The sequence below is a fragment of the Pagrus major genome, chromosome 6 (genome assembly GCF_040436345.1).
Source record: "Pagrus major chromosome 6, Pma_NU_1.0".
NCBI classification, from domain to species: domain Eukaryota; kingdom Metazoa; phylum Chordata; class Actinopteri; order Spariformes; family Sparidae; genus Pagrus; species Pagrus major.
The window spans coordinates 18755147-18782263 of NC_133220.1; the positions used below are offsets into that span (position 1 = coordinate 18755147).

Below are 27117 nucleotides of genomic sequence, written 5' to 3' on the forward strand. Positions count from 1 at the left end.
TTGGGCTAATTATACATATTTAATGTACTACTAACGTTACACTGCACTCGAGGATTAAGTACTGCAATATGGACATGAGGTATGTTGACGAAAATGAAACGAATGACAAAAAACTCAAAAATGGAGATGAGTATGTACATATGGTTAAATTCATGCTGGTTAAATATATACAGTATATGCACATAGGATTGACTAGACCTATCATGAGATTTCTTTTTGGTAACAGAGTTGGAAGACACAATGCTACTCAGATTAGAGAGTCCTGGCTTTGGGGTCCGGCGGCTGATATGATGGAGCTGGAATGGGGCTGGGGGTGTCCTGGGCTGAGGACAAAGCAGGAAAGGCAAAGACTCCTGAAGGAAGGGGGAAGAGAAACCCAGGCCACTGGCTAACAGAGAGAGGGAAGGACCTGGCCCTGAACGGAGCGGGAGAGTGTAGCTGATGGCTGGGATGGGGCCCTGTGGAGTGGCCAGGGCTGTCAGGCCATGACAGGGGAAAACTGCAGGCCTCTGGACCTGCGGCTGTCCATGATGATACCTAAAAGATTACATGATGGCCAGATATTAACCTCCACGACAATAATTAACTGCCTTTATACAATACAAACAGATATTTACATTACACTACATTAGTAGTGTGAAACTAAGCTGTAAACTTAACTTTTCGGTTTTTAGGTTAGTTACTGTGTCTGTATGTGTGTGTGTGTGTGTGTGTGTGTGTCTTTGTGTGGACTAATTTTTGCTTTAAACCAGTTTCATATATCAAATTCTTCTCTGAAGAAAGTGTTAAATTAAGCAAGAATTTCGAGGTACAGTCTTAATCGTTTTGTAAGTTTTGTATGATTAAGTGCATGGCCCAGCTTCACCCACACTCCACTTCTCTGCCCATTTTTCGATTAGCAAGGAGCTAGGCAGAGTCAGCCACTGCCAAGATGGCAACAGCTGGAGCCACCACACTGAGCATCATAACAATGGCCTTTAGGAAACCTATGGGTGACATCATGGAGACTATGTCCATGTTTTATTCAGTCATGGTCAATAAACTAACTAATTAACACAAGAGGCATTTCACTGTTAAGCAAACTACTTGTAATGAAATGCGCTGGATACATTTAATTTCCCTGCAGCGAGATGCTAAACATTTGTCAGCTAAACTAACTAACTTAAGTTGCAAGTGAGAATGCAACTGAAGACGGAATAATAGCAAATCATTTATTCCTGCTGACTGCTGTCTTCTGACAGGACAGATGATCTCTAATAATTAAAGGCATTATTCGTTTAATTCCTTTGTGACATTTTAGGCGAATCAAACATTTTTGACACTGCTTAGTCTTGTGTTCTGACTTATTAACCACTGTGGGTATATGAAATACTTCACCTCACTACACTGTCTTTTACAAACTAAATTCTAATATTGTTAAAGATTTGAATCCTTTAGATTCTTATGACCACATGGCTTATTGAACACAAATCTCTGTGCATGAAACGAGCATGAAACTCACATCTGAAGCACTAGCCAGTGGTCCGTGTGTTCGAGGCACAGCCTGATGCCAGAGCTGCTGCCCGCTGATGCTCAGGGAGTTAGTGCGTGGCCTGTGGGTGACGATAAGAACCTCCTGCGCCCAGTCGTCCATCAGCCGCTGCAAGTCCTCAGGCAGGTTGTTTTCATTGGCACTCATGGATGTGCCAGTGTATGTGCCTGTCTTGTTGTTGCTGTTATTGGCCTGAGCTTGGGCCAGTCCCATCACTGGCTGATGAGCGGGAGGGGTGGCACCGGTAGGTGGCTGCTGTGATTGATTGAAAGCCCCTGGCCCAGCTCCAGACCCTGAGAGGAGGCACATACACACGCACTGTGACATCATGTTTATGGAGCTATAAATTACCATGATTTTGAATGAATTCATTTGTAGTGAGACATGATTCTACGTACTGTGGCCACTCCCTTTGCCGAGACACAGTCGCTTCAGCGTTGACCCTGTGAGGAAAAGAAGACTTTAAACGAATAATCACTCACATTTAATGGTAGTAATGATTAATAATAGGATGCAGTGCAAAACAAAGCAGCTGAATACTGCAACGGAATAAAGGACCAAACTAAAACCAAACTAACAAACAGGTAAACAAGGCTATCAGTCCCCTGAAACAAGACACTTATTAGCAAAACCATGCAAACAGTCAAAATGCAGTGTTAGAGTGTCAGAGAAGGAGAGAGAGGTTAGGAAGAGATGAGAGAATTTTTGACTGAGGTGCATGTCGCATGCATTGCCTAGTAATGCAGGATGGATAAGTCACAAATATGTATGTCATGAGGTGGATAACTACCACAAACATCAGTAGGAGACACTTGAAATGTAAGATAATGCCCATTACTGTAAAAATGAACCTTGATTATCCAAACCCCCCTTTAGAAACACGGTTACTGGTCCAATAAACAGGAGTGATAAGTAAAAGAAATATTAAATATGAATAAAAAGTTAAGTTTAAAATCTCTGAATTAATCAAAAATCTGTACTTCTTACAAAACAAATTTTACTCTTCAAGGGTTTGAATAAGCAATATATTTCTGTACATGCACGGTAAAGGCAAGTGACAAGGATGAGGCGAGGCAAAAGAAAACCCAGCAGTGTTGCAGAATATTTTGGCAAAGACAGAAAAAAAAAGATACCAGTGAGCTTAAAGTGGAAAAATAGAAAACACGGGGAACAAAAAAGTGAAGCTATGCTGGAAGAGAGAAGATACAAACAGATAGACAAAGACACAGGCCCACTGAGAAATCTAGCTCTTGGCTTGCTACTCGATTTATAGGTCACTCTCTCAGATGTTTGAGGGTAATTAGACCAGCCTGCAGAGAAGCATAATCACAGAGGGAAGAAGACACCAAGGTAAGAAGAAAACACCACAAACAAAAAGTGTTTGTTATTAATTCTCAGGTGAATCAGAGACTATTCAGCTACGGCTCTTTGTTGTGTTTTGCTGGTGTTCACCTTGTCCGGGCGGAGCATGTGTGCCACGGCCGTCTCCGTGTAGTCCAGCGTAAATATTATCAGAGGACAATGAGCCCTTGAGGGAACAGGGCTGCTGAGTCTGCACAGGCTCCGAGGTGGAGCTGGGAAGGTGGCTGGTGCATGAGCGGGCCCTGCTGTGAGTGGGGAAAGACCCTTTTGCCGGGGAGCCGTTTAGACTCACTGTGGGCTCACCTGTACATGTAGCAGCACCTGAACACACACAAGAATCAGAATGGTACACTCTTTGCTCTTGCTGTTAATATTCAACTTGTGATACTTGAGTTTTTAAAAGGCACTCACTGGATTTGCTGGAGTCACCACTTTTGGTCGTGACGTTTCTAAACTGTTGAACCAGAGGGCTGAGGAGTTTGCCCGGCTTCAGTCTGTGCTTACTGGACCTCTTCCTGCGTCCGGCGTGTGGTGCAGTGTGTGAGAGACCCAGGCCAGGAGGAGGGGCTTTGCCAAGCCGGCGATACAGCAGCTCCACTTCACCTCGCTGATTGGCCTGCAACTCAGAGATCTCCCTCAGATGTCTAAGAAGATGGAAGCAGGAAAACACTGGTCACTTCTGAGGTAAATGACAGAATATTTTAATGTGAAGACACTAGATTAAGCAAAACCACTTGCTTTACTTACTTCTCCCTGAGTCTCTGTAGTTCCCTCTTCATGTCCGAGTCCTCCATCTCTGAGTCATTATCACTGCTGGCATAGGCCGAGCCGTGCACACCTCCATGCCTACTGGGTGAGTCAGAGCTCTGCACGCTGCTGCTGCGCCCTGAGCGACGGAGGAAGGCCACTGCTCTCTTCATGAGGTCGCTTCCTCTGCGCTCAGAACGAGTGTGTGTGTGAGACGGGGTAGCCGAAGTCAGCTTTGCAGGGCTGCTCTCAGCCCCCGAGTCTGAAGAGAGGAAACGAGCGTGTACTGTGACGTCCACAGGGACAGAAGGCGAGGTCAGGGCGCGAGGCACCGAGCCCCGCTTGGCCATGGATGGAGGTGTGTCCAGGTAGAAATCAGGCGGGGCAGAGTAGCGGCTGCAGCGTGTCCTCTGGGTGATGTCATCTTCTGTGCTCACCACAGAGAAGCGGCCGATTGTGGTGGAGGCGGTCATGGCCTCAGCCTGAACGTGGTCCACACTGTAGCCTATGGGGTGTGCCGGTGAGGCGGCGCTGCTCCAGCTCCTCTGCTTCACATCTCGTCTATTGGCCACTTCAGGAGGAACAGAGATTATCTGCCAAAAGAAAGAACAGACCGGGTCATACATCAGGTAATGCTTCTGTAATACCTGTTGAACTATTCTGATGGGAAAAGCACTTTCCCCCCACATGTGAGGAAAGTCTCAGTTTCTTACCTTAAATCGGCCTCTCGTTCCTGAGCAGGAAGCAGAGTGAGGAACGTGTCTTCTTGAGAGGGAAGCTGCAAAGTTTTCCACAACAATGAACACTGTGGCACTGCAGTGATCAACTTACAGTGAAACATAAGTTTAGTTAGAAGTTAATGATGCCAGTCTTGTTAGATTGATTAGTGTCTGCTGTACATACCACACACGGCTGAGTCACTCAGTGTGCTCAAACTATCCATTCTCTCTGGAATTTGAGGCTAATAGAGGTGACAGGATGAGAGATGAACAAAACAGAGACATGAGAAACTGAGAATACAAACCATTAATCATTGTCTTGTTATTTAACTGTTGGTTTAACTGTTGGCCTTAAAGGTTCAGTAATATTGATGATGATGTCTAACTACATATTTCTCATGAAATCTAATTGTAGCAATGTAAAAAAGCAGTACGGTTTTTCTTGAAACTCCTTTTGTAACAAAAATGTATTTCCATGTGGTCATACAGTATCGTTAGTCATGTTTGTAAGATGTAGAACGTGACATGTACTACAACTAGTATTGTCATATTTTCTTTGTAGCATATAAACTTGGATATAAGAAAAACCTGTGAAAAACTGTGTGAAAAATGCAATTTACTGGCAAGACATGTTGAATGTGGAGTCCCTTTTAACGTGCCAATAGTTAATATACTTAATAGTTATAATATAGTTAATAGTTAATATACTGCATTATGGTTTTCAAGGTATGCCATAATATGTTCACTCTGCCATCACTCACAAATTGATTGAAAGGTCTTTAAATACACAGACAAAATCTGAAATATTAACATTTTCTGATGCTGAAAATGTTTTGTTTATATCAGTAATATGTGCAAGAATAAGAAATATAGAAGCTTATTTTTAATAAATAATCTGACATACAAATTATTCACTAAATTGAATTTAATATACGGATACACACGTAAAAAAAAGTTCCATTTAATTGGACCTTGTGATGAAATTATTTGTCAACTTCTGCTTCAATGAAGAAGAGCTGAAAGAAATTTAAGCCTAATTTGTTAAGGTAACATGTACGATGAGTCCTTCAACTGTTCAGAAAGAAATTGGAAAAGTGGACTTCTGTAATTGAATGATAACTGTAGACGGCTGGGAAATATATTAATATTTTATCATTATCATGAGACTATATATCGTCATAGATTTTGGTCACATTATACTGTGATGCAGCATAAGCGTTGTCTTCTCCTGGTTTTAAAAGCTGCTTTACAGTAAATGGATGTAATCTGAACTCACCAGACTGTTCTACTTGATCTAATACTTGCCCTTACCCACTTAGTTTTTATATCCACATTACTGTGTTTATTTGTCAAAAATCTAATCATGTTAGTATTTTGTGAAATTACTAAAAGTCATCCCTACAATATTGAGGTATTTGGTCAAAAATATCGTGATATTTTTTTTCTCCCAGTCCTAGCATGTATGATTTCAAAAATATTGAGATAAATATAAATTGTATCGTGATTGAACCTAAAGATAACGCAGTATTATTTTAAAATCAAATTGCCTAGCCCTACAACTGAGCGAACTTCACCTGTTGAAGAAGACCGTGTGATACAACTCAAAAGCTCCAGAACAGCTACTAATGGGCCTTATGGTGAGATGATTTTCTCAGCTGCTGTTCAAAAGGTCAAGGATAAACTTTCAGTCTTAACTGCATGTGAACATCCTGCAGCTGTGATTTACAGTATATGAAACATTAACGTCATCTTAAAAGTTAAAGTAAAAAAAAACTATTACATTTAAAACAATTCAAGGTAAAATGACACTTTACTCACCAGCTGTTCTCCTCCTCTGTAGCGTCCCTCCCCCATCGGCCCTGGCGTGCTGTTCCCTGACCCTCCTGTGGCGCTGTCCGGACCAGGAGGAGACTGGATGTACTCGGTGCCAGAGCCTGGTGTCTCTGCAGCACTGCCTGATGGATACATGGGAGCGTATTCCTGGTACAGCAAGTTTCTTAGTTTCTCATCCAGTGTTTTAATGGTGCTATCCACAAAGCCCCCTCGGCCCAGCCTTCCCTCGCCATCTGACTCGCCGGGACCTGTTCCGTGCTGGGATGGCGCTGGGCTCTGGGGTAATGAGGGCACCTTGGTCCCTCCCACACTGGAAAAAGGCTGGTGGAGCACCACAGGCTGCTGTGGACGCTCGCTCCGTGCTGCAGAGGCGTAGGAGACAGACAGCGGCTCTTTGGTGGAACCTTGCTCCTGGAGTGGCAGAGGAGTGAGAGGAGACCCCCCCTGTAAACTGCCCACATCCAGAGACAGGGGCATGACCAGAGGGCAGCAGGGCACCTCGTCAGCTATTGAAACCGGACACGTCATGTCGGGCATCTGCTGAGCTGCATGGATCGGGGAGATGGAGCCCAAAGGGGATCCCTGTGACTCATCCACTGGAAAAGACGTATGTGGGGATGACGGGGGCAAAGTTTGAGCTCTGGCTGGCTGAGCCTGGTGAACACTGGGCTGCACTGAGCTGCCTGCAGGCTCCACGGACGACATCGACTGAAGGGTTGGGGGAGCAGACACAGGTGGAGACAGAGTAGCTAAGAGAAGAGGGTCTGTGTTGGACATTATCGGAGGGCTACAGAATCCGTACACATCGTAGGTGAAGCCTCCACTTCCACCAGACATTGTGGAGGATGACCCCTCTTCTGACGGAGAAAAACATGAATTAGATGGGAGAGAATTATATTTAAAAACAAGTTTTATGTTCAACCTTTTCTAAAGTAATAAATGGCAAAGAGCTGTAGGATGTCTTTCATTCAGCTGCCACCAGGCAGTGCTATTGTTCTGTGAAGCTGTCAACTATTGTGCTGAAATTGCTGTGTAGGAGCAAAGTCACCTCTGGATACAGTGGGCCTTGCAGTGCCACTGTCAGCAGGCTGGGTGGTGGCTGAACTCCCAGGTGACTGAGTAGTTGTGGCATCAGATGGGGTCTCCTGGCTGGATGTGGGCGTCTCCTCCACAGGGCAGATAATGAACCATCTCTTCCCTGTGTGAAGAACTGTTATCCAAGTGTTCAGACAATTAGCACTCCTTTTTGTTTTACAACTCAATGTGACATTTGCACAAAGGATTTCACAGGCATGCAAACGAATACATTTTTGAAAGAGATAATTGTTTTACCATTCTGCTGATAGACGGGCTGATGTGCTCCAGGCTGCTGACACTGTGGAGCGAGAAACAGATGAGAGCTGAACAGTGGTGGAACATCTACTCAAGTACTCTACACAAAGGGTGACTCCACCAACTTAGACAAGGACCAGGTCTTGGGGAGTACTACTGCATATGTGAAAAAAGTAGTCTCAGGGCCTGTGGCCACAAAGCATTTTATGGGGGGCAGAAAAGAGCTGGTGGTGCACTCGGGAGTGCTTGTGTGCACAGAGAAAAAAACTGCATGTTGTCTCTATGACAACAATATCTTGATAACCACCGCTATATGACAAACACCACCCCTTTGCTGTTTACTATCTGTTTGGTTTTTATTTGACATAGGACATCGGAGCAAGGAGGATATGCGTGCATGACATGATCTGTGGAAGACAGAAATACAGTGAATATTATCTCCAAATGTGCTGACTTTGATTGTTTGTGGTAAACTGAAGGATTAAGCGTTTCTTTATAAACAGAGAAAGTTATCCTGCCTCATAAGCTTAATAACTATTAATTATCTTGGATTTCTTAGCTGTAAGATGCTTCATCACAAAGCTGAAAGAAGAATATGATGCATTGCTGTAGATTAAACTACCCAATAGTATTTAAAGTACTTTAAATTAGCGTAAGTTTAAATAACAAATGCAACACACACATTAATGCAGCTGTAACATTAATCCAAAAACATCAGATGTAAAAGTAAAACACTGACGGGGACCATTTTAAAGCACAACGAGTACATTTCTCTGATGATACTTTTACTTGAGTATGTTTTTGAATGTAGGAATTTTACCTGTAGTGGAGTATTATCAAAATGTGGTATTAGTACTTTAATCAAGTAAATCTTCTGAATACTTCTTCCACCATTGGAGCTAAGACTATACTTGCTACCTGCAACACTTTTTACAGTATTTTTCTATAGCCATGTCCATGAGTATGTCCCTGTCCATGTCTCAATCTATGTAGAAGCATCAGTAGTGTATCTGTTCAGACTATATTCACAGGCTATATTCTCACCTCTCCGACCTGCCCTTCAAATATTTGGCCTTGTTGAGGACTACAACTCAGGGTGGAGGCCCTTTCACCCTCCGTGTCTTCATTCAGCATGTCTTCAGCTTTATCCACAATGTCCTTTAGCTGGTCGATGAAGATCTCCTTTTCTAACAGCAGGATGAAGCCATTCTCTACCTGTAGATGCAAAGTTTTGAAGGTGTTGAATAATGTCATAACTAAAATCAATCAAAGACAGAAGCTACAAACTGTTGAAGGTTGAACTAACCATGTAAGTTGCAATTTCCTCCGGAGCATCTCCATCAAGATCAAATTTAAATGTCACCATTTTGTGGTTGTGAGTCTCCAGCTGGCATTCCACCATTTTATCACCAGTGTTGCAAACCTGCGGGGAGAGGGGTTACGCTTTACAATCAAACACATTACACTTTTAAGAAAAATGTAGCTTCAGTTGTCATAAATTATGTCATGACTCACATTGAGCATGCTCAGTTTGGGTTTGCTGGTCTTTTCTTGCCGGGAACGTGTGCGGGCAGACTTGCGGTGGTGTTTCCTTGGTTTTCCGTCTCCCTTCCCTCCACTCGCCAGGCTATCATAGCCGTCACTTGTTTCCTTACCAGATGCCACATCAGAGTTGAGACTGTAACAGGAAAAGTTTGAAACGCTTAATCAACTTCAGGTAAGTGTCACACAAAATTATGAATACATGAAAGTGAAAAACGTGACACACACCTGTCATAGGTGTAACTGGGCAAAGATAGGGGTTTTTCCTGAAGCACATCCTGGAGACAGAAAAATGTGCAGAACAGTTAGGGGAGCTTGGTAAAGGTTTTATTTGATACAGAATGGATCATTGCAAGACTGTGTAACACTAATGTTAATCTTAAATGTGCAATATGTAAGAATTTCAGTTTAAAGCGTTCAAAAATGAATTTAAATTATCAAAAGAATTTGAAGAAATATCAGTGTTGATGTTATGTCAAAGACATCTATGTATTGTGTAGCGGAGATATCTACTGAAGTTAGCAGGCTAACCAGCTAGCCGGGCCTGCCATGTCTACTTATACCATTTTGTACCTCAAGAGGAAATAGTCTGATAGTGTAGCTCAGGCCTCCGGGGTTGGGAGCTGACTTATGCCTGACCTCCCCCAGACCATGTAAGCTAATAGGGTTGCTAGCTGCATGGCTAACTGAGCTAACTGAGCTAAATGGCTGACAACCATTATAGTTAGAAGCTGTTATTGGTTACCTTGATAATACGCTGCCCCCTATTTGTTTTAAGTATCAATTCAACAATTGTCCAATTCTTACATATTGCACCTTTAATGTGCGCTTTAAGCTTTTGATCTTGAAAGGTTATTTTAGTCACAGGTGGAAAGGCTGGTTTCAAGATGGGATGGACATATAAAGCAGATAGCATGCTGTGGTCTGAACATGTTTTCTGAGTAACAATGAGAAGTCTCTGATGTGGGGAAAATCTCCACTTGAAAATGTGCAACCTTTGGCTTCATCCCTACCTCTACACAGGGCTCTTTTTGGAGGGTGCTGGATGCAGATGTCGACTCGATGTTTTGCTGAGTTGTGGCCAGGCTGGCACACTCAGACACTGAGAGCACTGATTGGATGCCAGCGGGCTGCAGAGCTGGAGCTGGGACTGAAGCTGCGACAGGAGCTGGAGCGTGAGCAGGGGCTGCAGACTGAACTGAGGCTGGCAACGTGACAGGGACTGGGGCCGAGGCTAAACCTGGGCCTGAGAGTTTGGGTTCACCGACTGCAGACGATGTGTCGGAGCTTGTAGATGAGCTTTTTGGTGGTTCAAAAGTGTGACCTGATGCGGAGACTGATGCTTGAACTGGGGCTGGAGCTTGCCCTGCTGTTTGAACTTGCATTGGGACTGAAGTTTGGGCCTTAAGGGTTGAAGCTGGAGTGTCAGGCATGGCTGCAGCTTGAGCTGATACAGGGGCCAATGATTGTTTTTGTGCTGGGACCAGAGCTGGAGTTTGTGCTGGGGCTTGAGTTTCTACTTGGACTGGACTTGTTTCTGCCTCTCCTCCACTTCCCCAGAAAGTCTGAACAGCAGGTAAGACAGGGTGGACCGAAGCCAAAAGGTGAACATCTCCCAAATTCCCCTGTGGTGCAATCGCCTGTATTTGGACAAAAAGAGCACATTCAGGGGATGGTTCAGCGGTTAATACAAATATTGTTCACCTCTAAATTCCCAAACGCATGCCCTGCATGCATTACACATACACACATACACATTGCCACCTTAACACTACAGATTTCTCATTATGACCTAACCATTACAGTGAGAACTGAGTCACATATTCACCTGGACAGGCTGCTCAGCCAGTTCCTGCTCAGGGTAGGGGACAGGGTATGGGGTGGGTTGTACCTGGGAGAGAGGTAAGGGATGGGTGGTATGGAAGCTACCGAGGTTTGTCTGAGATGTGAAATGGCCGCCCTGCTGCTGGGGCACAGCAGGGGACATAGCAAGAAGTGGAAAAGAGAGCGCCACATTGGGCACGTGCTGAGGAGTGGACAGAGGGGTCTGAGGGGTTCCGAGAGTGGGTATAGAGGCAAAGGCAGCATGAGGGGTCAGAGGGAGGGAGGGATGGTGGGGTGAAGGTGAGTAGCGGGTGCTAGACATAGGAGGGCCAGTGCTGCTGTAGGCACATGGCAGAGGACCTGTGGGGAAGGGAGGGGGCCTAATGTCCCCTGTTTGAACAACGTGATATGGTGAGGGAAACTGGGAAAGAAAAAGGGAAAATGATAGAAAATGAACAAAGACAACCAGTGGATAGAAATAACATTCACACAGGCCCTTTATGCATGACTCAACCCTATAACCTATATTACCTTTCGCAGGATGTTTATACTCTACCTTAGTTTGATTTTGTGTTTCTATCACTACCACAACGCACCTGTGTGCTGATCTGCAGGGGCAGGAGTGGGGGAGGAGCACTGGAGACTGTCTGTGGAAAACTGGTCGATATGTCAGGAGGACTCAGGTGAGATGTAGGCTGGTCAGCAGAAAACAGCTGAGGAGGGAAATCAAAATTGAATGAAACTGACAAGATATCCTACTCGAAAAGCTCCACTTTAATAAAAGCGAGCTCCAGGGCAGATAGACATGATGCGATTTAATTATAATGTGCGATTTGCTGTGTAGGCGCTGTAGCCAGCAGTAAGTTATAAGAGACAACGGCTCTACGTGAGGCCGGCCAGCAGCTGGTTGGAGGTGGCACCAAAGGTAGGAAAGACAAATGGGAAGGACACACAAACCACATGACAAGCCATGCCATTCACATACACACGCACATACATGCATTTTTTACCCACTTCACACAAAGATGCCACACAGATAGTGCATTTTCAGGTAGCGTGTGCTACTAACATACAACTGTACATTAACTTCCATTAACTAAACATGAGAGGCCCTCTCTAGAGCTAGTGTTTGTTTTGTCTGTTCTGGGCTACTTTAGAAACATGGCGGCCCTGCTCCCTCTGTAGATATAAAAGGCTCCTCTTAAGGTAAAAAAAACAAAAACACAGTGATTCTTAGTTTCAGGTGATTATACACTAATGAAAACATAATGATATACATATATGATATATACCATTTCTGCCGAACAATCCACCTAAATCCTACACACACGACCTTTAAGATTTAACACTGAATGTCCCCGCTATAACTATTAATTGTGGATGTCAAATGAGCATTAATAATTACACAGGTATTTGGCCTTAATGATGGCGCATGCAAGCATAGCTCGCCGAGCATAGACACCTAAATTCTGCTTTTTGTATCTCTCTAAAGCTGCTGCCAAGGCCTGCCGCAGTCAGAGGGAAGCAGTACCTGCTCCTGGCTGGGTTGGGCAGTGGGCTGCGGCTGTAGGGTGGGGGCTGCAGCTGGGAAGCTCTGTGCTGTCTGTCTGCTCTGGTGCACAATAGGGGCCGGCGTAGGTGGAGCAGAAACTGTCTGTCGGACACACATTAAAACACATCAGAGAAATCACATTTATTGAACTCTGGTTTTAGGGTTAATATGACACGATCATGCTTGTATATTTGCTTCAACAAATCAAGCTTGAGATTCAAATGTGCAGCGTGTCAAAGCAGGCAGAGGTAGTCCTAAGCAAGATCGTGGAGAGATTTGCAAGCTGAGGTGAAAAAAGGATTATTTTTTCATTAGCCAAGCTGTGCGAGCACATTATTTCTTATGATAACGCGCTCAGAGTTCAGAATTTAAACCCATAATTTAAACAGAATTCACAATTTAAACCCTTGGATTAGGCCGGAGCAGAGACTGGGTGCTGGCCTGCCTTTTCTACCATCATGGAAAGGCCAGAGGAGTGAAGCAGCTAGCAGAATCATAAATACAGCAGCTGTTGTGGCAGGATTTAGCCTACATGATACCTCCTTCTCTAACCTACCGGTGGATCTGGTCTGCCTTCTTTGTCATATGGCGATAAAAGTAGATTCCTGTCCAGATTTGGGCTATAAAAGAATGGGACATCCAGACTCTGCCTCTTGTCTATATGCTCGGCTACAGAGGAGGTACGACCCCGAACCTCCCCGTGGCTGTGCATTGGATGATTAGCAGAGAGGCTGGGGGAACTGGTCCTGCGACTGACGATGTGCTGGAGACAGTGGTTGAGAAGAGTGAGATCTCCACCTTCATACAAACTCCGTGGGAGTGTAACATGTGAGGGTGGGGAAAGATGTGAAGGAGAAGTCAGCAGGGTCGTTTGACTATTTGAAGGCGGGGGAGATGGTGATGACAAAAGAGGAGGTAGATTGATTGTAGGAGACCTTTCCCGGTGGGGAGATGTGGGTGAGTCTGGCTTAGGGACTGGTGTAAACTGGGCGGATGAGGATAAAGAACGTATATGTGTGTGTCCCAGAGATCCTCCTCCCTTTGTCCTTTCCCTGAGTAGGAGAGACATGCAGGCCTTGCAGTGGTGGTGGGGCTGCGGGCTACGAGCGACACTCAGACGGTGCTCCGAGGGAGGTTGTAAATTCGGGGGAAGGAGAGGTGAATTGAAATGACTTGCTGAGTCATGATGAAAGTGTTGATTTGGAGACAAGAGGGGAGATAATAATGATGGATTCTGGGCAGAGTTAGAGGATAGGTAGTCTGTGTTCTCTGTGCTTTTTGTTGAAGCCACATCCTGTGACGGACACACACAGGCGCTCTGATTCATTGTCTTAGTGAGAGAGTGTGTCCTACTGCGTAACATCTCAACCAGGGAGGTGCTTCCACGCCTGAAACACACTGTACTCTCAGTGAAGAGCAGGTTGTCAAGGCATACAAAGGGATCACTGTAGTGACGCTGAGCAGGTATCATTCCAAAACAGAAAATGAAAATGTAGTTATTTCAGAAAAAACAACTCAAAAACACAAAATGAAGGATTTAAGAAAGGTGGCCATAGAATGGACTGCTTTTACTCACTGTTTGAGACTGATAAGGCCCCTGGTGCAGTTGTGCAACGGGTTGTTGATCGGCCCCAGGATACAGCTGACCTGTGGTTTGCTGGTAGGCTCCCTGGTGAAATTGAGTGGATGCGTGTGTGTAGTTTTCATGTGAGGCCTGTGCTGTGGGTTGCTGGTAGGGCCCCTGGTGCAGCTGAAGGTCAGCCTGCGCAGGAGGACTGTAGATCGCCTGAGCTGTGGAGATGGGCTCTGGAAGCGACTGGTAGGGGCCATTTTGCTGATTGTTTAGATCATCTAATTGCATGGTCGAGCCCACTCCACTGTCAGCTGTAAAAACGAGGGAACAAAATATTACAATTCACCACGATGCCTTGCAGGAAGGACAGACAGTGAGGAAGGGCAGGGGGAGACATGGAGTAGCATTTCATTAAAATTCAAAAGCTGGATGATGATGTCCCATTGATGACTAATAGGTGTTACTCATACGCTGCAGTCTCCCTCTCTCTTATTTTCTCACAAATACCACTTCAACCATCTGCAGTCATAGTCAGTGTAGTTTCCTGTTAATGTCTGATTGACTTCTAACAGTGATTAGATTTATTGTCACAGAGTTTGTATATGTGTGTGTCTAATTGCAGGTTCTTACATGTGGCAGACGTGGTGGCTGGCACGGTGCAGATCAGGGTCTGCTGCTCCACCTCTTGATCCTCATAATCTGTCGTAGCTAATGTGGCTGCCTGTGGTACACCAGTGCCGGGCACCTGCAGCAGGTTCTGCTGCGTCTTCTTCACAGCTACCTCGCCATTTCCTGGCGATACAGTTCGCTCCCTCCTCCATTTGATGAGAGCCACGCGGTCCCGGATGGACTTCCCAACTATCTTCACATCACAGTCCAGGAAAAAACCTGATTCCACCTACAGGACAGAGGTAAGATGCTTAACGCAGCAAAGTCCTGGTTGTAATTCAACACCTTATGTAATAAATCAACAAATCTATATTCTATTCTTCCCCTGAACCAAAAAGTACTGCCTCTTCATGCCGTCTCATAAGTTTACATAGAAGAGCAAAGATCAACTGATCAATTGCTCTAGTTTCAATCAATACAGTACAGTAAATGCCTCAAGCCTATCATTGCTGACATGACCACTAACCCACTCCCAGTTACATTACACCTAATTACAGGGGATCAGGTGTATGTTCCAAAGATGATTGCATTATTACAAGACCTTGTTCAGACTGCCAACTAAAATCTGTTTTTGGCATATCCAGATTGTATCCAGAATGATTTTAGAAAGTCTGGACATCTAAAAACATATAATAAACATAACATAACATAACATAACATAACATAACATAACATAACATAACATAATATGCTATTTTTGCAAATCAGATCCAAGCCACATTCAGAGGAGTTTTAAAATGGATTTCATGCTTCTCATGAAGCTTCTCTGGTTTAAAAATCTCTTCGACACAAAGAGCTACACAAAACAACAACAACGTCACAACCAGAGTGATGGAAATCCATTCTGCTACAAGCAGAGCAGTCTGGAGAACAACACAAAGAGCCACTGTTCGCAGACAGACACTGAAATAAATGGTCTGTTTCCACTTTAGAGGATGCCTCTGAGATGGTGGATCTCCATTTGTCATGCTTCCCTATCACCAGCATTCAAAGTTACTGATTACCTCTGCTATACTTCATTGTGCATCACTGTGGTTATACCACGGACACTTATCACTGGCAAAATGAGAAATTGTGTTCAATTCACCACTGATTTTTTTTAAAGTTTATTTGTAGCCAGTTTAACCCTTTGATAACTGGTGATAACTTGTAAAGCAACAGAACTGTTGCTACGGTTACCTGTAGCTAAATATTCCTTGCGCACTGAATCAGTGTATTAATAACAGACACCGAGCCGAGCCACACCAGCCAATCAGAAATAAGTGTTTTCAAAGGCTAAGGCCGAGTCGACAAATAAAGCAGGCTTGTTGAACATAAAGTGCAGTCTGGACAGAACCAACAACAAAAAAAAAACACAATAAATTAAAACATAATAACAATAAAGTTAACACCCACCACAAACCAAACTCTAGTACTACTATGTGTTCATATTTACCATTTCCTGGGCAACGACCTCCGGGACCTCGCTCACCAAGTCAAAGGTAAACTCAATGGCACCGGTGTCCTTGTACTTCCCCTTCAGCTTTTTAGGATCTTCAACCCACAGCTTCAGAGCAATGGATGATTTCTTCCCATCGTCCTCTTCATTGAGCTCCACCCTCACGCCTGTATCCTCTGCAAAGAATGCATGATTCAGGAGGTCCTTGATGGAGTACCTGCAGGAAATACAGAAACACCAGCTACTGATCTGCACTAAAGGTCACAATGTCAGTTAAACCTAATGATGCACAACACACACAAACTGCGCCAGAGCCAAATACTGGCATTAACGTCACACTGCAGAAACAGAAACAAAACAACAGGGTTAGGATCAACCTCTGCCTCCATACAAGACTCGTCACGAGCCCTGAGACACTGTCACAGGTCGTGGCCCACTTACCTTTCTTCCCATCTGTGACAGATACATTCCCCGATTATTTCCTTGATTTCTGGGTCACTGACTTTACCGTAACTGGCAGGTTTCACCCCCTGCAAAACAAACCAGCATTAATACGTCTCAGCTCACACACTCAAAACAGCACTATTTAGACTGCATAACAGAGGAAGTAACTACTGTCTGCTGTGTCAAAAAGCATTAATCATAGACTCTCCAAAACACATTTTCTCCCAGACATTTCAGCTCTGGGGATTAGGATGCTACTGCTGTATAAGAGGACTTCTGGAGCGCTGGAGGGCTTAGTTGACAAAGAACTGATTAAAATGATTGATTCATTGTAGAAGTCATACGTAAAATAAAAATACCAAAAATGTACTGTTCAGGACTATGTAACCACTGAAAAAAGAAAAATCAAATTCCTCTTCTTATTAGTTGAAGTCCTAAGAAACAAAACACACAGTTTCATTTTGCTACTGCCTTTCCTGCTAACTTTATGCGTATAAAATTGTCAAAAAAGTGCTTAGGTGGAAAAACAGCCCATTCAAAGAGCAAAACGCATAAAACTTAAACTTGCAGAATTTCCAAGTTTGTGGATTTAATAACTGATATAAACTACATATTGCTGGTTTTGAAATCTCATTGGCTACATAATGCATCACTCAACCGAAGGCTGGCGTGTAAGTAGCTCAGGAGAAAGAAGAGAGAGTGGGTCACTGGTCTACACAATCACTAATTGGCTGTTGTAGGCTCTAGGGCGGGCTTAGGGGCTCATATCTGCCCAAAAGACCTCTCAATGAAACAGCTGCCATCTCAGGATTTAGCTGGTGTAGAGGGATAATGGCATCTGCTGTGAAGTGAGTCTTTTTACATAGAAAAGCATGAAAAAGCATCCACAATAGCAGCTTTTTTTTGCTATTTGTGCCTTTCTGTCACCATTTATACATGGAATATTGTGTTTTGGACTAAATACGTTACTGAAATGGATCTAGACAGTTTTTGATGGAGTTTGATACACTACTGAAACACCCAGACACTTCAGTGGTGAGTTGGCAAACCTTTGTATGTGCTAGTTTTTTTGTTGACTGTACCTTGCTGATGTGGTTTTATCTTGACATAGTTTGCATGAATAGAATCACAAGCTTTCTAAAGAGGTATGGCTTCAATGGAGGCATTAGCCTATTTGCTGTGTATTGTTTGATGAACTAGCCAGACAGAGCCTAACAGGTTTAAGAAGTGGGCAGGTGTCATCAGTTTTGACATAAATACTGGTTAGTCTATTAAAAAAATGGTAGTGAAAACAATCATGAGATGCAACCTCTGTACATGTCTCCCAGACCCACATACTAATGGTAACAACTGACTGACTCTGTTGAAAACAATAAACCCTGCTATAAAAAAATACATACATATCTTATAGCCACAACAATGAGAATTAAGAAGAATGGTGTGGTAAACACATGGCTGGGTCCTAAAAAATGACTTGAAACACTGTTTTGAAATAATTATAATAGCAGAGTTGAACAGCTTTAAAGATGAACTCACGCTGGTGACTTTGCGGTAGATCTGAGCAGCGTTTTGACACTCAGAATAGGGGTATTCTGAGGTGGCCATCTCCAGCATACACATCCCAAAGGCATAGACATCCACAGCCTCATCATAGTGCTCCTCATACATCTCTGGGGCCATGAACTCTGGAGTGCCTGGAGGATTAATGCAAGAGAGGGAGATAAGTTATACACTCGCATTCAACTCGTTTCATCCTGTTTCAGTGGGATCGATGCCAGTGTCAAGGACTGAAATCCAACACAGCTGCTTAATCACAATTCCAAGAATCGTCCAATCACTCAAATAACAGACGAGAGAGAATTAGTTGAAAAGTAAAAACAACCAAAGACGAATGGCAATAATATGATGTATCTGTATCAAAATACCTGTGATATGATTATTAAGTATTAAACTATTCGAGAAAATCTCAACCAAAGTTGTGGACTTTCAATAAGATCAAGCACTATTATAGGATGTCCTGAAGTACACTTATTTCCTATGAAACAAAACACTTGCCAAGGTTGTGCACCCAGAAGGAGTTAATCATTGTTGTCTGTAACATTTAAGAAAATAACATGGAAAATAAAATAATAATAAAATGGATTTGTAGTTAAATATAAATGTGAGCTAGTGCCATTTCAAATGGCCTATAGAGAAAAAAGATTTTTAAACACATCAATTTGATTGATGTGTTCATGATTCAGTGCTTAAAGGTGCAATATGTAAGAATTTTAGTTGAAAACATCAGAAATTAACTAAAACTATTAACAGAATTGGGAAAAATAACAGTTTTGATGTAATGACATACATGTTTTGTATTGCAGAGTTATTACTGAAGTTAGCATGCTAACCAGCTAGCCCCAGCACGTACTGGTCCAAAGCTGCTAGTGGAGCATTGATCAGCAACAAGTTTGCCTTAAAAGGCAAGATGTCAGTGTTGTGCTCACAGTTTGTTTCCGCTGCCCCCGTGTGCCCAGAAAATCAGTTATCGCAGGATTGAAATAAATATTGTGTTAGTCACAGTTCAATAAAACAGAATCTTGCCAACTGGCTGATGACTAACCAATAACACTTTTAGCAAACGAGGCCCTCTTCAGTGTTGCCAGGCCCAGGTCTCCTATTTTCACAGAGCCTGTAGGACCGGTGATGAAGATGTTGTCACACTTGAGGTCTCGGTGGATGATTGGAGGAGTCCTCGTGTGGAGGAAGTGGAGGCCTTTGAGAATCTGCCTGCACCAGCTCCGAAGAACTTTAGGCTTCATCACCTTGAAACGCTTCAGATACCTGTGGGAGGATGAATACACCACGACAGAGATGTTCCAGTTGACACCTGGTAAAGACATTTGTTTTTAAAAAGGCAAATTGACATATCGAGGTCTGTCCCCACTAGTCGCTGTGTCGATAAAGCTGTGTCTGTGTTGTAAATTGTTATCGCAGTTGCAAACACACAGCCATTATAAATCTCTGACTATTCCATTCTCAAGCTAATCTCCTCGTATTGACTGCCTGAAAACGCTGTTTGCCCGTACTGTGTGTTGGATTAATTTGCTAAGGTTTGAGCAAGAAAACAATCACAAATCACAGTTGTTTAATTTTTTATCTTGGTGATTCAGTATCTCTTACAGTCTAGCATTAGACTTACTGTAATGGTGTCAGTCAGTTGGTATGAAACTTGATACACATGACGCAGACTGTCTAATGCTCATTACTGTAAGGTTGAAGCAGTCATAAGAGACTAATATTTGCGTCTTATGACGAGTGATTTACAGGCTGTAAATCACTGTATAAGGCTGAAACGGACGCATTTGAACATACAAAGACATCTCAAACATACCAATAAAGATAATCATTTAATAAAGAAAATATAATGCTTCTGTATCTCAAATGGACTCTTACGTTTTTAGTGTCCCTGAGGTCATTAGCTCTGTCACCAGAACGATGCACTTCTTCCCTTTTACCGGTGACTCCCAGAAGTCATAAAACCGCACGATGTTTGGGTGCTGGAGTGCCTTTAACATCTCGGCCTCCTCTTTGAACCTCTGTCTCTCAGCTTTGGACAGTTTCCGTTCCTTGGGGAAATGGAGAAAGACAATTCATTTTCAAAAATGTGAAATGATGGATTCAGAGTTCGCCCACACAATTTTCTTTTAGTATTCTGAAGCCTTATCAGAGGAGAAGCTCCAGCAGTGGTCAATTTGTTCAAGTGTAACAAGTTGAGGGGTGGTGGAGGAGGCAGGAGGGGGATGAATCATCATTGTTTTTTTGGGTTTTTTCCAATATTAAAGGATCATTCCACCTTTTTTGCACATCAAAGTGTATTTAAAGGTCTTGGGAAATACTACAGCACATGTGAAAAAGGCAGTATAAAGCCTTTTGTGGCTCCGGAGGAAGCTGCTTATTATCTGATAAACTGCCTCCAGTGATGTCACTCAGTGGCTAAGTTGCATTATGGGTAATGTAGGTAAGTGGATGGAATAAAAACAGTGATATCTCTGGTTTTGATGTATCGATTTTGATTATTTGTTTTTAAACTTTCCATTATGAGTCCAACAGTGTTATAAGAGTGTAGTGCTAGACCAGTGGCTTTTCAAAACCTGGCGTCTACACAATGCAACTCAGCCAGTGAGTGACCTCACTGGAGACAATTTATCAGATTACATGCAGCTTCCTCTGGAGCACAAAAGGCTTTATACTGCCCTTTCCCCACATATGCAGTAGTACTCCCCAAGACCTGTAAACACACTTTAATCTGAAGAATAGGTGGAGTTACCCATTAAGATGTAATGGGAAAAAAATACATTACAATCTCTTTTAAATAGTCTGGTGTAGCTTCAGGAGTGGAGCTCTGCTAGAGCTCCCACTCCTGTAGCTCATGTTTAAAGTGAACACAACTTTGGTATTTTGATTGGGTAAACATGGGGGTCTGAAACATTTAGGCTTTATATCACCACTGTGTATAGAACACACAGCACCAATACACCCCACAACTATGAGTGGAATCCTGACGACATGCTCAGAGGAAGTAAAAGCCTTATATTTAATCTGGTGTTGTGCTACAGAGACAGACACATCTGTCATGACAGATAAACAAAAGATTAAATTGCATTTTTAATCAGCAAATGTCCACTGTGCTGCTGCCGGTAATAAATCGAACTAAAAAGACTATTAAGAGTTTAAAATGGCGAGCTGGAGATAAGTTATTTTACATCACGAAGCACAAAACATCAAGAAAACCTTGCTCGTAGTTTCTGTGTACAATTCTTCAGTTTAAATCTTACATCTTTGGGTGCACAAGCTAGAATCCGTGTATACTGGATCAATATTTTGGCCCCTGCCTTCCCTGAACTGTTGTATAAATAGTAAAACAGCTGACAGTGAACATCCTCTACATTTTTGCTTCTCTCCAGTCAGCATGGCAGACAGACCGATGGCTTCAGCCGCAACAAACGGTACATGACCTCCAGATTTTCCCTCCGCGGTCTTGATGTACACATTTTAACGACGACGATGAGGGTGCATTTAGTGTTTGAAGTGAACAGAATAACCTGTACATCTCTTGGCATTGATTATTGACTGATGCTGGGGAATCAGATTTCATTCACAGCCCATAGTGACCTATGCAGTCTGCAGTCTAATGCGTCTTAGATTACAAGCAGCATTATGAGGGATTCACCTCCTGCTTTAGCTAGCTTCATTATGCTAATTCTTAATGAGAACAAATACAGTTTGAATCACCTCTCTGTCCACATTTTCCCATTTTTGATGAAAATGTACACACAGGTTATTAATGATTCTTTGCAGAGAGAGGATCTAAGCAGGGTGTGGCACAACACAGGATCTGATTTACTGAGATTGCGCATTTTGCACAATAAAAACAGCAAGAAAATACGTTAGCCTGCTGATATTTTTATCCCATGGAGTGTGAAGCGGTGAGGACACAGCGCAGCAATCAATTTAAATCCAGCACCATCGTTTTGCTGTGCATCCAATACTACACATCTCACACGCTGTCCTTAGCTGAACCCACCCGCTCCCTCTCTCCTCGCTCTGTCTTGGTGCAGAGGGCTGCATCAGCAGGATTCACTCTCTAGACACATCTGTGTGTTTCCACCACAGGGGTATATGTTTAGCTTTCATTTCTAAGCAATCAAACAGGCCAAATAATAATGTACAACAGCGAAACCCACATCTCAAAGTGCTTTTCGCTAAATTGTGATGCATAATTAGTTAATTTTCGGACAAACAACTCGCTCAGCAGATGTTTGAACGTCGTTATAGCGGATGAATAAATAACAAGACGAGCTGTCTGGTTTGCTCAATATCCGGGCACCAGCTCTTCTTCTTCAAATCTGATTTCTGAATCTCTCTGTGAGCGTTTATGTTTTCTGCTGTCTCACGCTTAGTCTGACCCCCAAACACACACACGCGCACACACACACACACACACACACACAGTGTGCAGGCAGCAAAGGTACACGATTTGAGTTACACTGGCTTTTGTGAGCAAGGCACAGAGGCTCTGAAGGGCAAGGCCTCATCTCCAGGGACAGAATGGTTGAATCATCACTAAGAACCTGCTCAGACGCATATACAGACACACACACACACACACACACACACTCACATACATACTTGCTGTAGAGCTCATCATGCATGATACATGCCTTTCCACATTCACATCACAAATAATGTACTCTTCCTCTTCAAACTTTGGTTAATAATGTAAAAGGGTTTAAAAATACCAGTGGTTGGTTTCTCTCTTGACCGATGACAAGAAATACTGAAAAAAAAACCTTTACATCCCTTATGAAGAAAGCTAAAGTTAATGTGTTTCTCCTGAGTATTTCTAAACACTGCGTTAATAAATTGAAGTAACAAAAGCAGAAAACTGAGGCTGAAACGTTGGATGTAACCAGGAGACAATTCATTACCTTGTGCACAATCAATTGAGGGCTCACTTTGTTAATTCCTACAAGGATTGATTATAGTTTACATCCAAATGACCCTCATTACATATATATTGTGGCGCTAACAGTAACAAAACAGAAAACTTAAGTTTCCTTGCCTCCCAGATCAGAGCAGTGAGATACGTACAACGTAACAGTGACTTCATTGTCATCATTGTCTGAACCAGATTGAGTTGGGCTGTAATTCTTCTTACTTATTCCCTCGGGCCTGACAGGGTGAACCTGGATTCTGCAAGAGTAGGCGGACGAAAAAAGCATCAGCCCCCTTCACTGTTGAAGCTGCCATTAAATCTATAAAGCCATGCTGCAGGGCTCTGTCTCAAAGTCACAGACACTTTTCTTATTATGATAATTTAATGCTAATAAAATGATATTGAGGTGCTGACTCAGCCTGAACCAGCTCGGTCTCTGTTAAACTGCAATATACATGTAGCAGCCAGTGCATTGACTCAAACAATACAACAAAGAAGCTAATCAAAGTGCAGTAAAAGCTATTTCACGGGAAAACAGTAGCTGAATAAACACTTTTTAATCTAATAGTCTGTTTCTACTCTTAAAAGGTGCAGTATGTAAGAATTGGCCTCTTGTCAAATTCATACTAAAAGCAAATAGGGGGCAGCATATCACCAGATTGACCGCTAACTGCTGCTAACTGTAGCTGCAGTAGTTAGCTCAGTAAGCCGTGCAGCTAGCGGTCTGGACCAGGAGCTCGGGAAGTGGCTCGTGTTTACATCACTAGCACAGGAGCTTTGGACCAGGACGACCAGGGTTAGCCGGTTAGCATGCTAACTTGAGTAGATATCTCTGCAAAACAATTCACAGGCGCCACAACATCATAGCTGTTATTTCTTCACGTTCTGTCGATATTTCATATATAATGCACCTTTAAGGTAGTACAATATACAGGCCCCTCCACGTTTTCATAAGAAAGAACTTATATTATGAATTCTTCGAACAATAGCAATATTAAGCTACAGAAAAGATAAACTATCTGTTAAAATAGTTATCATATCAGTAAATTAAAAATGCATGTATCACTATTCAGTTTATTCCATCCAAAAACCAGGTGGCTGTGCCTCGGTTGTATTGGAGAACACTGTTTAAAGGTATTTATTTGCTCTGGACGGACTGCAGTAGCTTAGCACATTTTGAGCCCCGAAAGGGCAACCACTGTCTGTCTACAGGATAATCTGTACATCACATGAGAGCATCTAAACTGCTCATTAGATTACCACATACACAGATTAGTGACACAGTAAGCTCTCACTGCTGTGAAGCTGTGTGTTTATATTAGCCACATGCTAAAATTCGGACTAATTACCGCATCTGAAATTCATCTGCTGACACTGAATGCTGTTTCGGTGCAGGGGCAGAATGACTTCAGTTAGAACTCCGTCACACCTTTTGGGTGACACAAACTAAATAATGGCACTGTTTAGGCTGAGGTTTAAGAGAGGAAAGGTTGGTAAGAAAAAGTAAAAAGCTACACTCTTTGCTCGGCCCTGTGACAAAACTCTGAATGACAGCCTCTCTGAGGTTGACAGTGAGAAAAAATATTTAAATGACAGGTCATTAATTAAAATATTTCGGAAAACTGAATGGGCGAACGTGGCGTCCAGGGTCTGAAAGGCATTAAACCTCAGTAATATGAGATTATTACAACAGGAAATCAACTTAATCAAATCCACCCTGTTCCTGAATGTGGCTAAACCTGGAACAAAGAGGGCACGAACAAAAGGCAACAAATAATCAGAATGAAACACAGAATAATCTGACAGTAATCCATATTCACTGGAGGGCGTTCAGGCTGTGACCTGAGAGACCCTGGCCTGAGAGAATGCTATATGATCTGGTACCTGTCTAGATGGTACATTCAATGTAGACATCTCATTATTTCAAAGTGTGAAGTGAGTGTGTAATTAAACTAGTCTCATCCAGAAAGATCCAGATGTTGGCGTTTTTAACACTACACACCGAGCTACAGACCCCAGATACAGGCCTGTTACTGGCAGACTGATGTTGGACTCTAGTGATCACTGAACCCACCTGGAGTTCACACCAGGCCACCTCGACCCAGGTGTCGGTGTCCAGACCTTTGTAGACGGTCTTGAAGGACCCTCTCCCCAGCTCAATGTCAAACTTGAGGAAGCGGCCCCCAGGTGAGGTGGACACAGCCTTCATCCCGGGCTCCTCTTCGTTCTCGTCACTTCCTGCTTTACCTGTGACATCCGAGGGCGCGACCTCTGCCTTGGGCTCGGTCCCGCCCCTGTCCACCTTGTCCTCATCGGCGCTCACGCTCTCTGTGGCGCTGTCCTTCAGCTCCACCTGGCTCTCTGTGCTCGAAGACTCCCCGAGGCCCAGCCGGGGTGGGTGCAGACCCCGGGTCCGACTCCGATCAACGATGCTCCGCAGGTCAATGGTCAGCACCGGGGTGCTGTTGACACACTCCTGCGTGTCCGGCGGCTGCTCCTCGGAGTCGGACACCCATAAGCTCCGCCGGATGAACCTCTGGCGGATCAGCCCCTGGTAGTCTGTGGACGGGTACGCGCTGGGGTCACTCGCTCCTCGCAGGGCTGCGTTTTGGATGTTGACATTGTGGTCTGTCCCGTTCTCATAAACAGGACGACGGGCATTTGCATTAATGTCCGAGTCTAAATTGGGTGCCGAGGAAAATGTGGATCCCAGCGGCGGATCTTTTCTTGAATCTTCCGCCGAATCCATCCCCGGTAAGTTGTCAGACACTCAGCGGCGACATGGTGTGGGGATGATGACGCGCATGCTGCTCTCCCTCCCGGTGGTGGTGGAGGAGGAGGTGGTGGTGGTGGTGGGAGAGTTTGCTGCCTACCTGCAACACTCGCATGCAGTGACGCAGTTCGCCAGCTCAGGATGGATGGCCTGACGCCTCGGATTTGTTTAGGACTCAGAACATCCCCACAAAATGTCCAGCTCGGAGGATGCGCGCATTGCTCCTGGCCACCACCTCACCGCCTCGGTCCACCTTGCTGCAATACAGCGCAGAGCTATTCAAGTCAAGCCTGATGTCATTGCCAGTTCAACCTATGAGCTCACGATAAACACTTTCCTCCACATTGCATAAGGTCCCCGCTCCGGCGCATACTATAAAAATGTGATCCGTTCCGCAGATCAAATCACTGGCCTCCAGTGGACAGGCCGGGATGTTTAGGCTGTGCCGCGCACTAATCCCCCCCAAAGACATATCACGGGACGAGCAAGTGCGCAGCTGTCATCCCCTGGAAACACTCAGCAGCTCGGGCTCAGGATGATGCAAGTGAATCGCAGGTGTTCCGGGTGGAAATCGGAATAAGTTCCGAGAAGTGTGAGCTCAGCTCCTCTGCATTGCTCCTTTAACTACCTGCACGTACTTTGTTCTCTCCTTACTGTTGTTGTGGAGCGGGAGCAGGATGGACAGACGCGCTTATCAGATTATGCCCACTGCGGCACACTTTCCCCTCAGGTCGGAGGAGAGCAGCCGGCTCATCTCTCATCCAGCTGATGCTGCCGGGCTCTCATAAACGTAATCTCTGTCTCAGGTTTGAGAAAAGTCGAGTATTTGACGGCGCAACCCACGCCCCTAGCAACAACACGTATCCAATAAGTCCGCACGCTTTTAGGCGGCACCCTCAGCCTCCCCTGGTACAGGCTGTGTGGGCCACACCGCTGCGTGACGCGCCGAGCCTCCAATGGGAGGGTGTCTGTTACGGCCCATAGACATATGTACATGGACACCTCACTGAGCGGGTTGGCCCGTTGCTGCGATACGTCAGCGCGTCCGCCATATTGGATGTGGCAGGTCTGCCCCGTGAACTAATACAAGTCAATGGAGTGAACTTTATAAAGCGCCCTTCTACAAAGTGCTGTAAGTTAATGCCTCTCATTTACCCACTCACACACGTACGAATATATCTGGGAAACAGACAGGTACCAAAAACAACGTCTGTAAAAACAAACAAAATAAAAACATTAGAAAAATACACAAGTTGGTTTGGTGCCTACCTGTATACTAATGTTTTTATGAGTGTTGATG

At 43.9% G+C, this 27117-nt stretch overlaps 1 protein-coding gene across 3 annotated transcripts; it reads right to left on the reverse strand.

Moving 5' to 3' along the window:
- On the reverse strand, nucleotides 1-25808 carry wnk2 (WNK lysine deficient protein kinase 2). Of its 3 annotated transcripts, XM_073469035.1 has the most exons (29): nucleotides 25119-25808; nucleotides 20002-20174; nucleotides 19169-19389; nucleotides 18103-18260; nucleotides 16564-16652; nucleotides 16120-16339; nucleotides 14646-14913; nucleotides 14030-14326; nucleotides 12423-12534; nucleotides 11767-11810; nucleotides 11487-11608; nucleotides 10891-11311; nucleotides 10080-10708; nucleotides 9295-9344; nucleotides 9040-9202; nucleotides 8831-8947; nucleotides 8569-8739; nucleotides 7525-7567; nucleotides 7241-7402; nucleotides 6178-7049; nucleotides 4544-4601; nucleotides 4354-4418; nucleotides 3641-4233; nucleotides 3305-3537; nucleotides 2984-3214; nucleotides 2743-2841; nucleotides 1930-1974; nucleotides 1502-1824; nucleotides 1-537 (listed from the first exon to the last, which is right to left on the reverse strand). In XM_073469035.1, exons 1-29 carry the CDS (start codon nucleotides 25791-25793, stop codon nucleotides 253-255), a joined length of 6939 nt encoding a protein of 2312 aa, XP_073325136.1. In that variant the 5' UTR covers nucleotides 25794-25808; the 3' UTR covers nucleotides 1-252. The 3 variants fall into 3 exon arrangements, 1 of the variants encoding a protein (XP_073325136.1); XR_012179453.1 differs by lacking the exons at nucleotides 1-537; nucleotides 1502-1824; nucleotides 1930-1974; ... (21 more) ...; nucleotides 20002-20174; nucleotides 25119-25808 and having other exon boundaries at nucleotides 10620-10706; nucleotides 11487-11603; nucleotides 12422-12629; XR_012179454.1 differs by lacking the exons at nucleotides 1-537; nucleotides 1502-1824; nucleotides 1930-1974; ... (22 more) ...; nucleotides 20002-20174; nucleotides 25119-25808 and having other exon boundaries at nucleotides 8650-8739; nucleotides 9040-9128.
- Between the last annotated feature and the right edge of the window lie 1309 nt (nucleotides 25809-27117).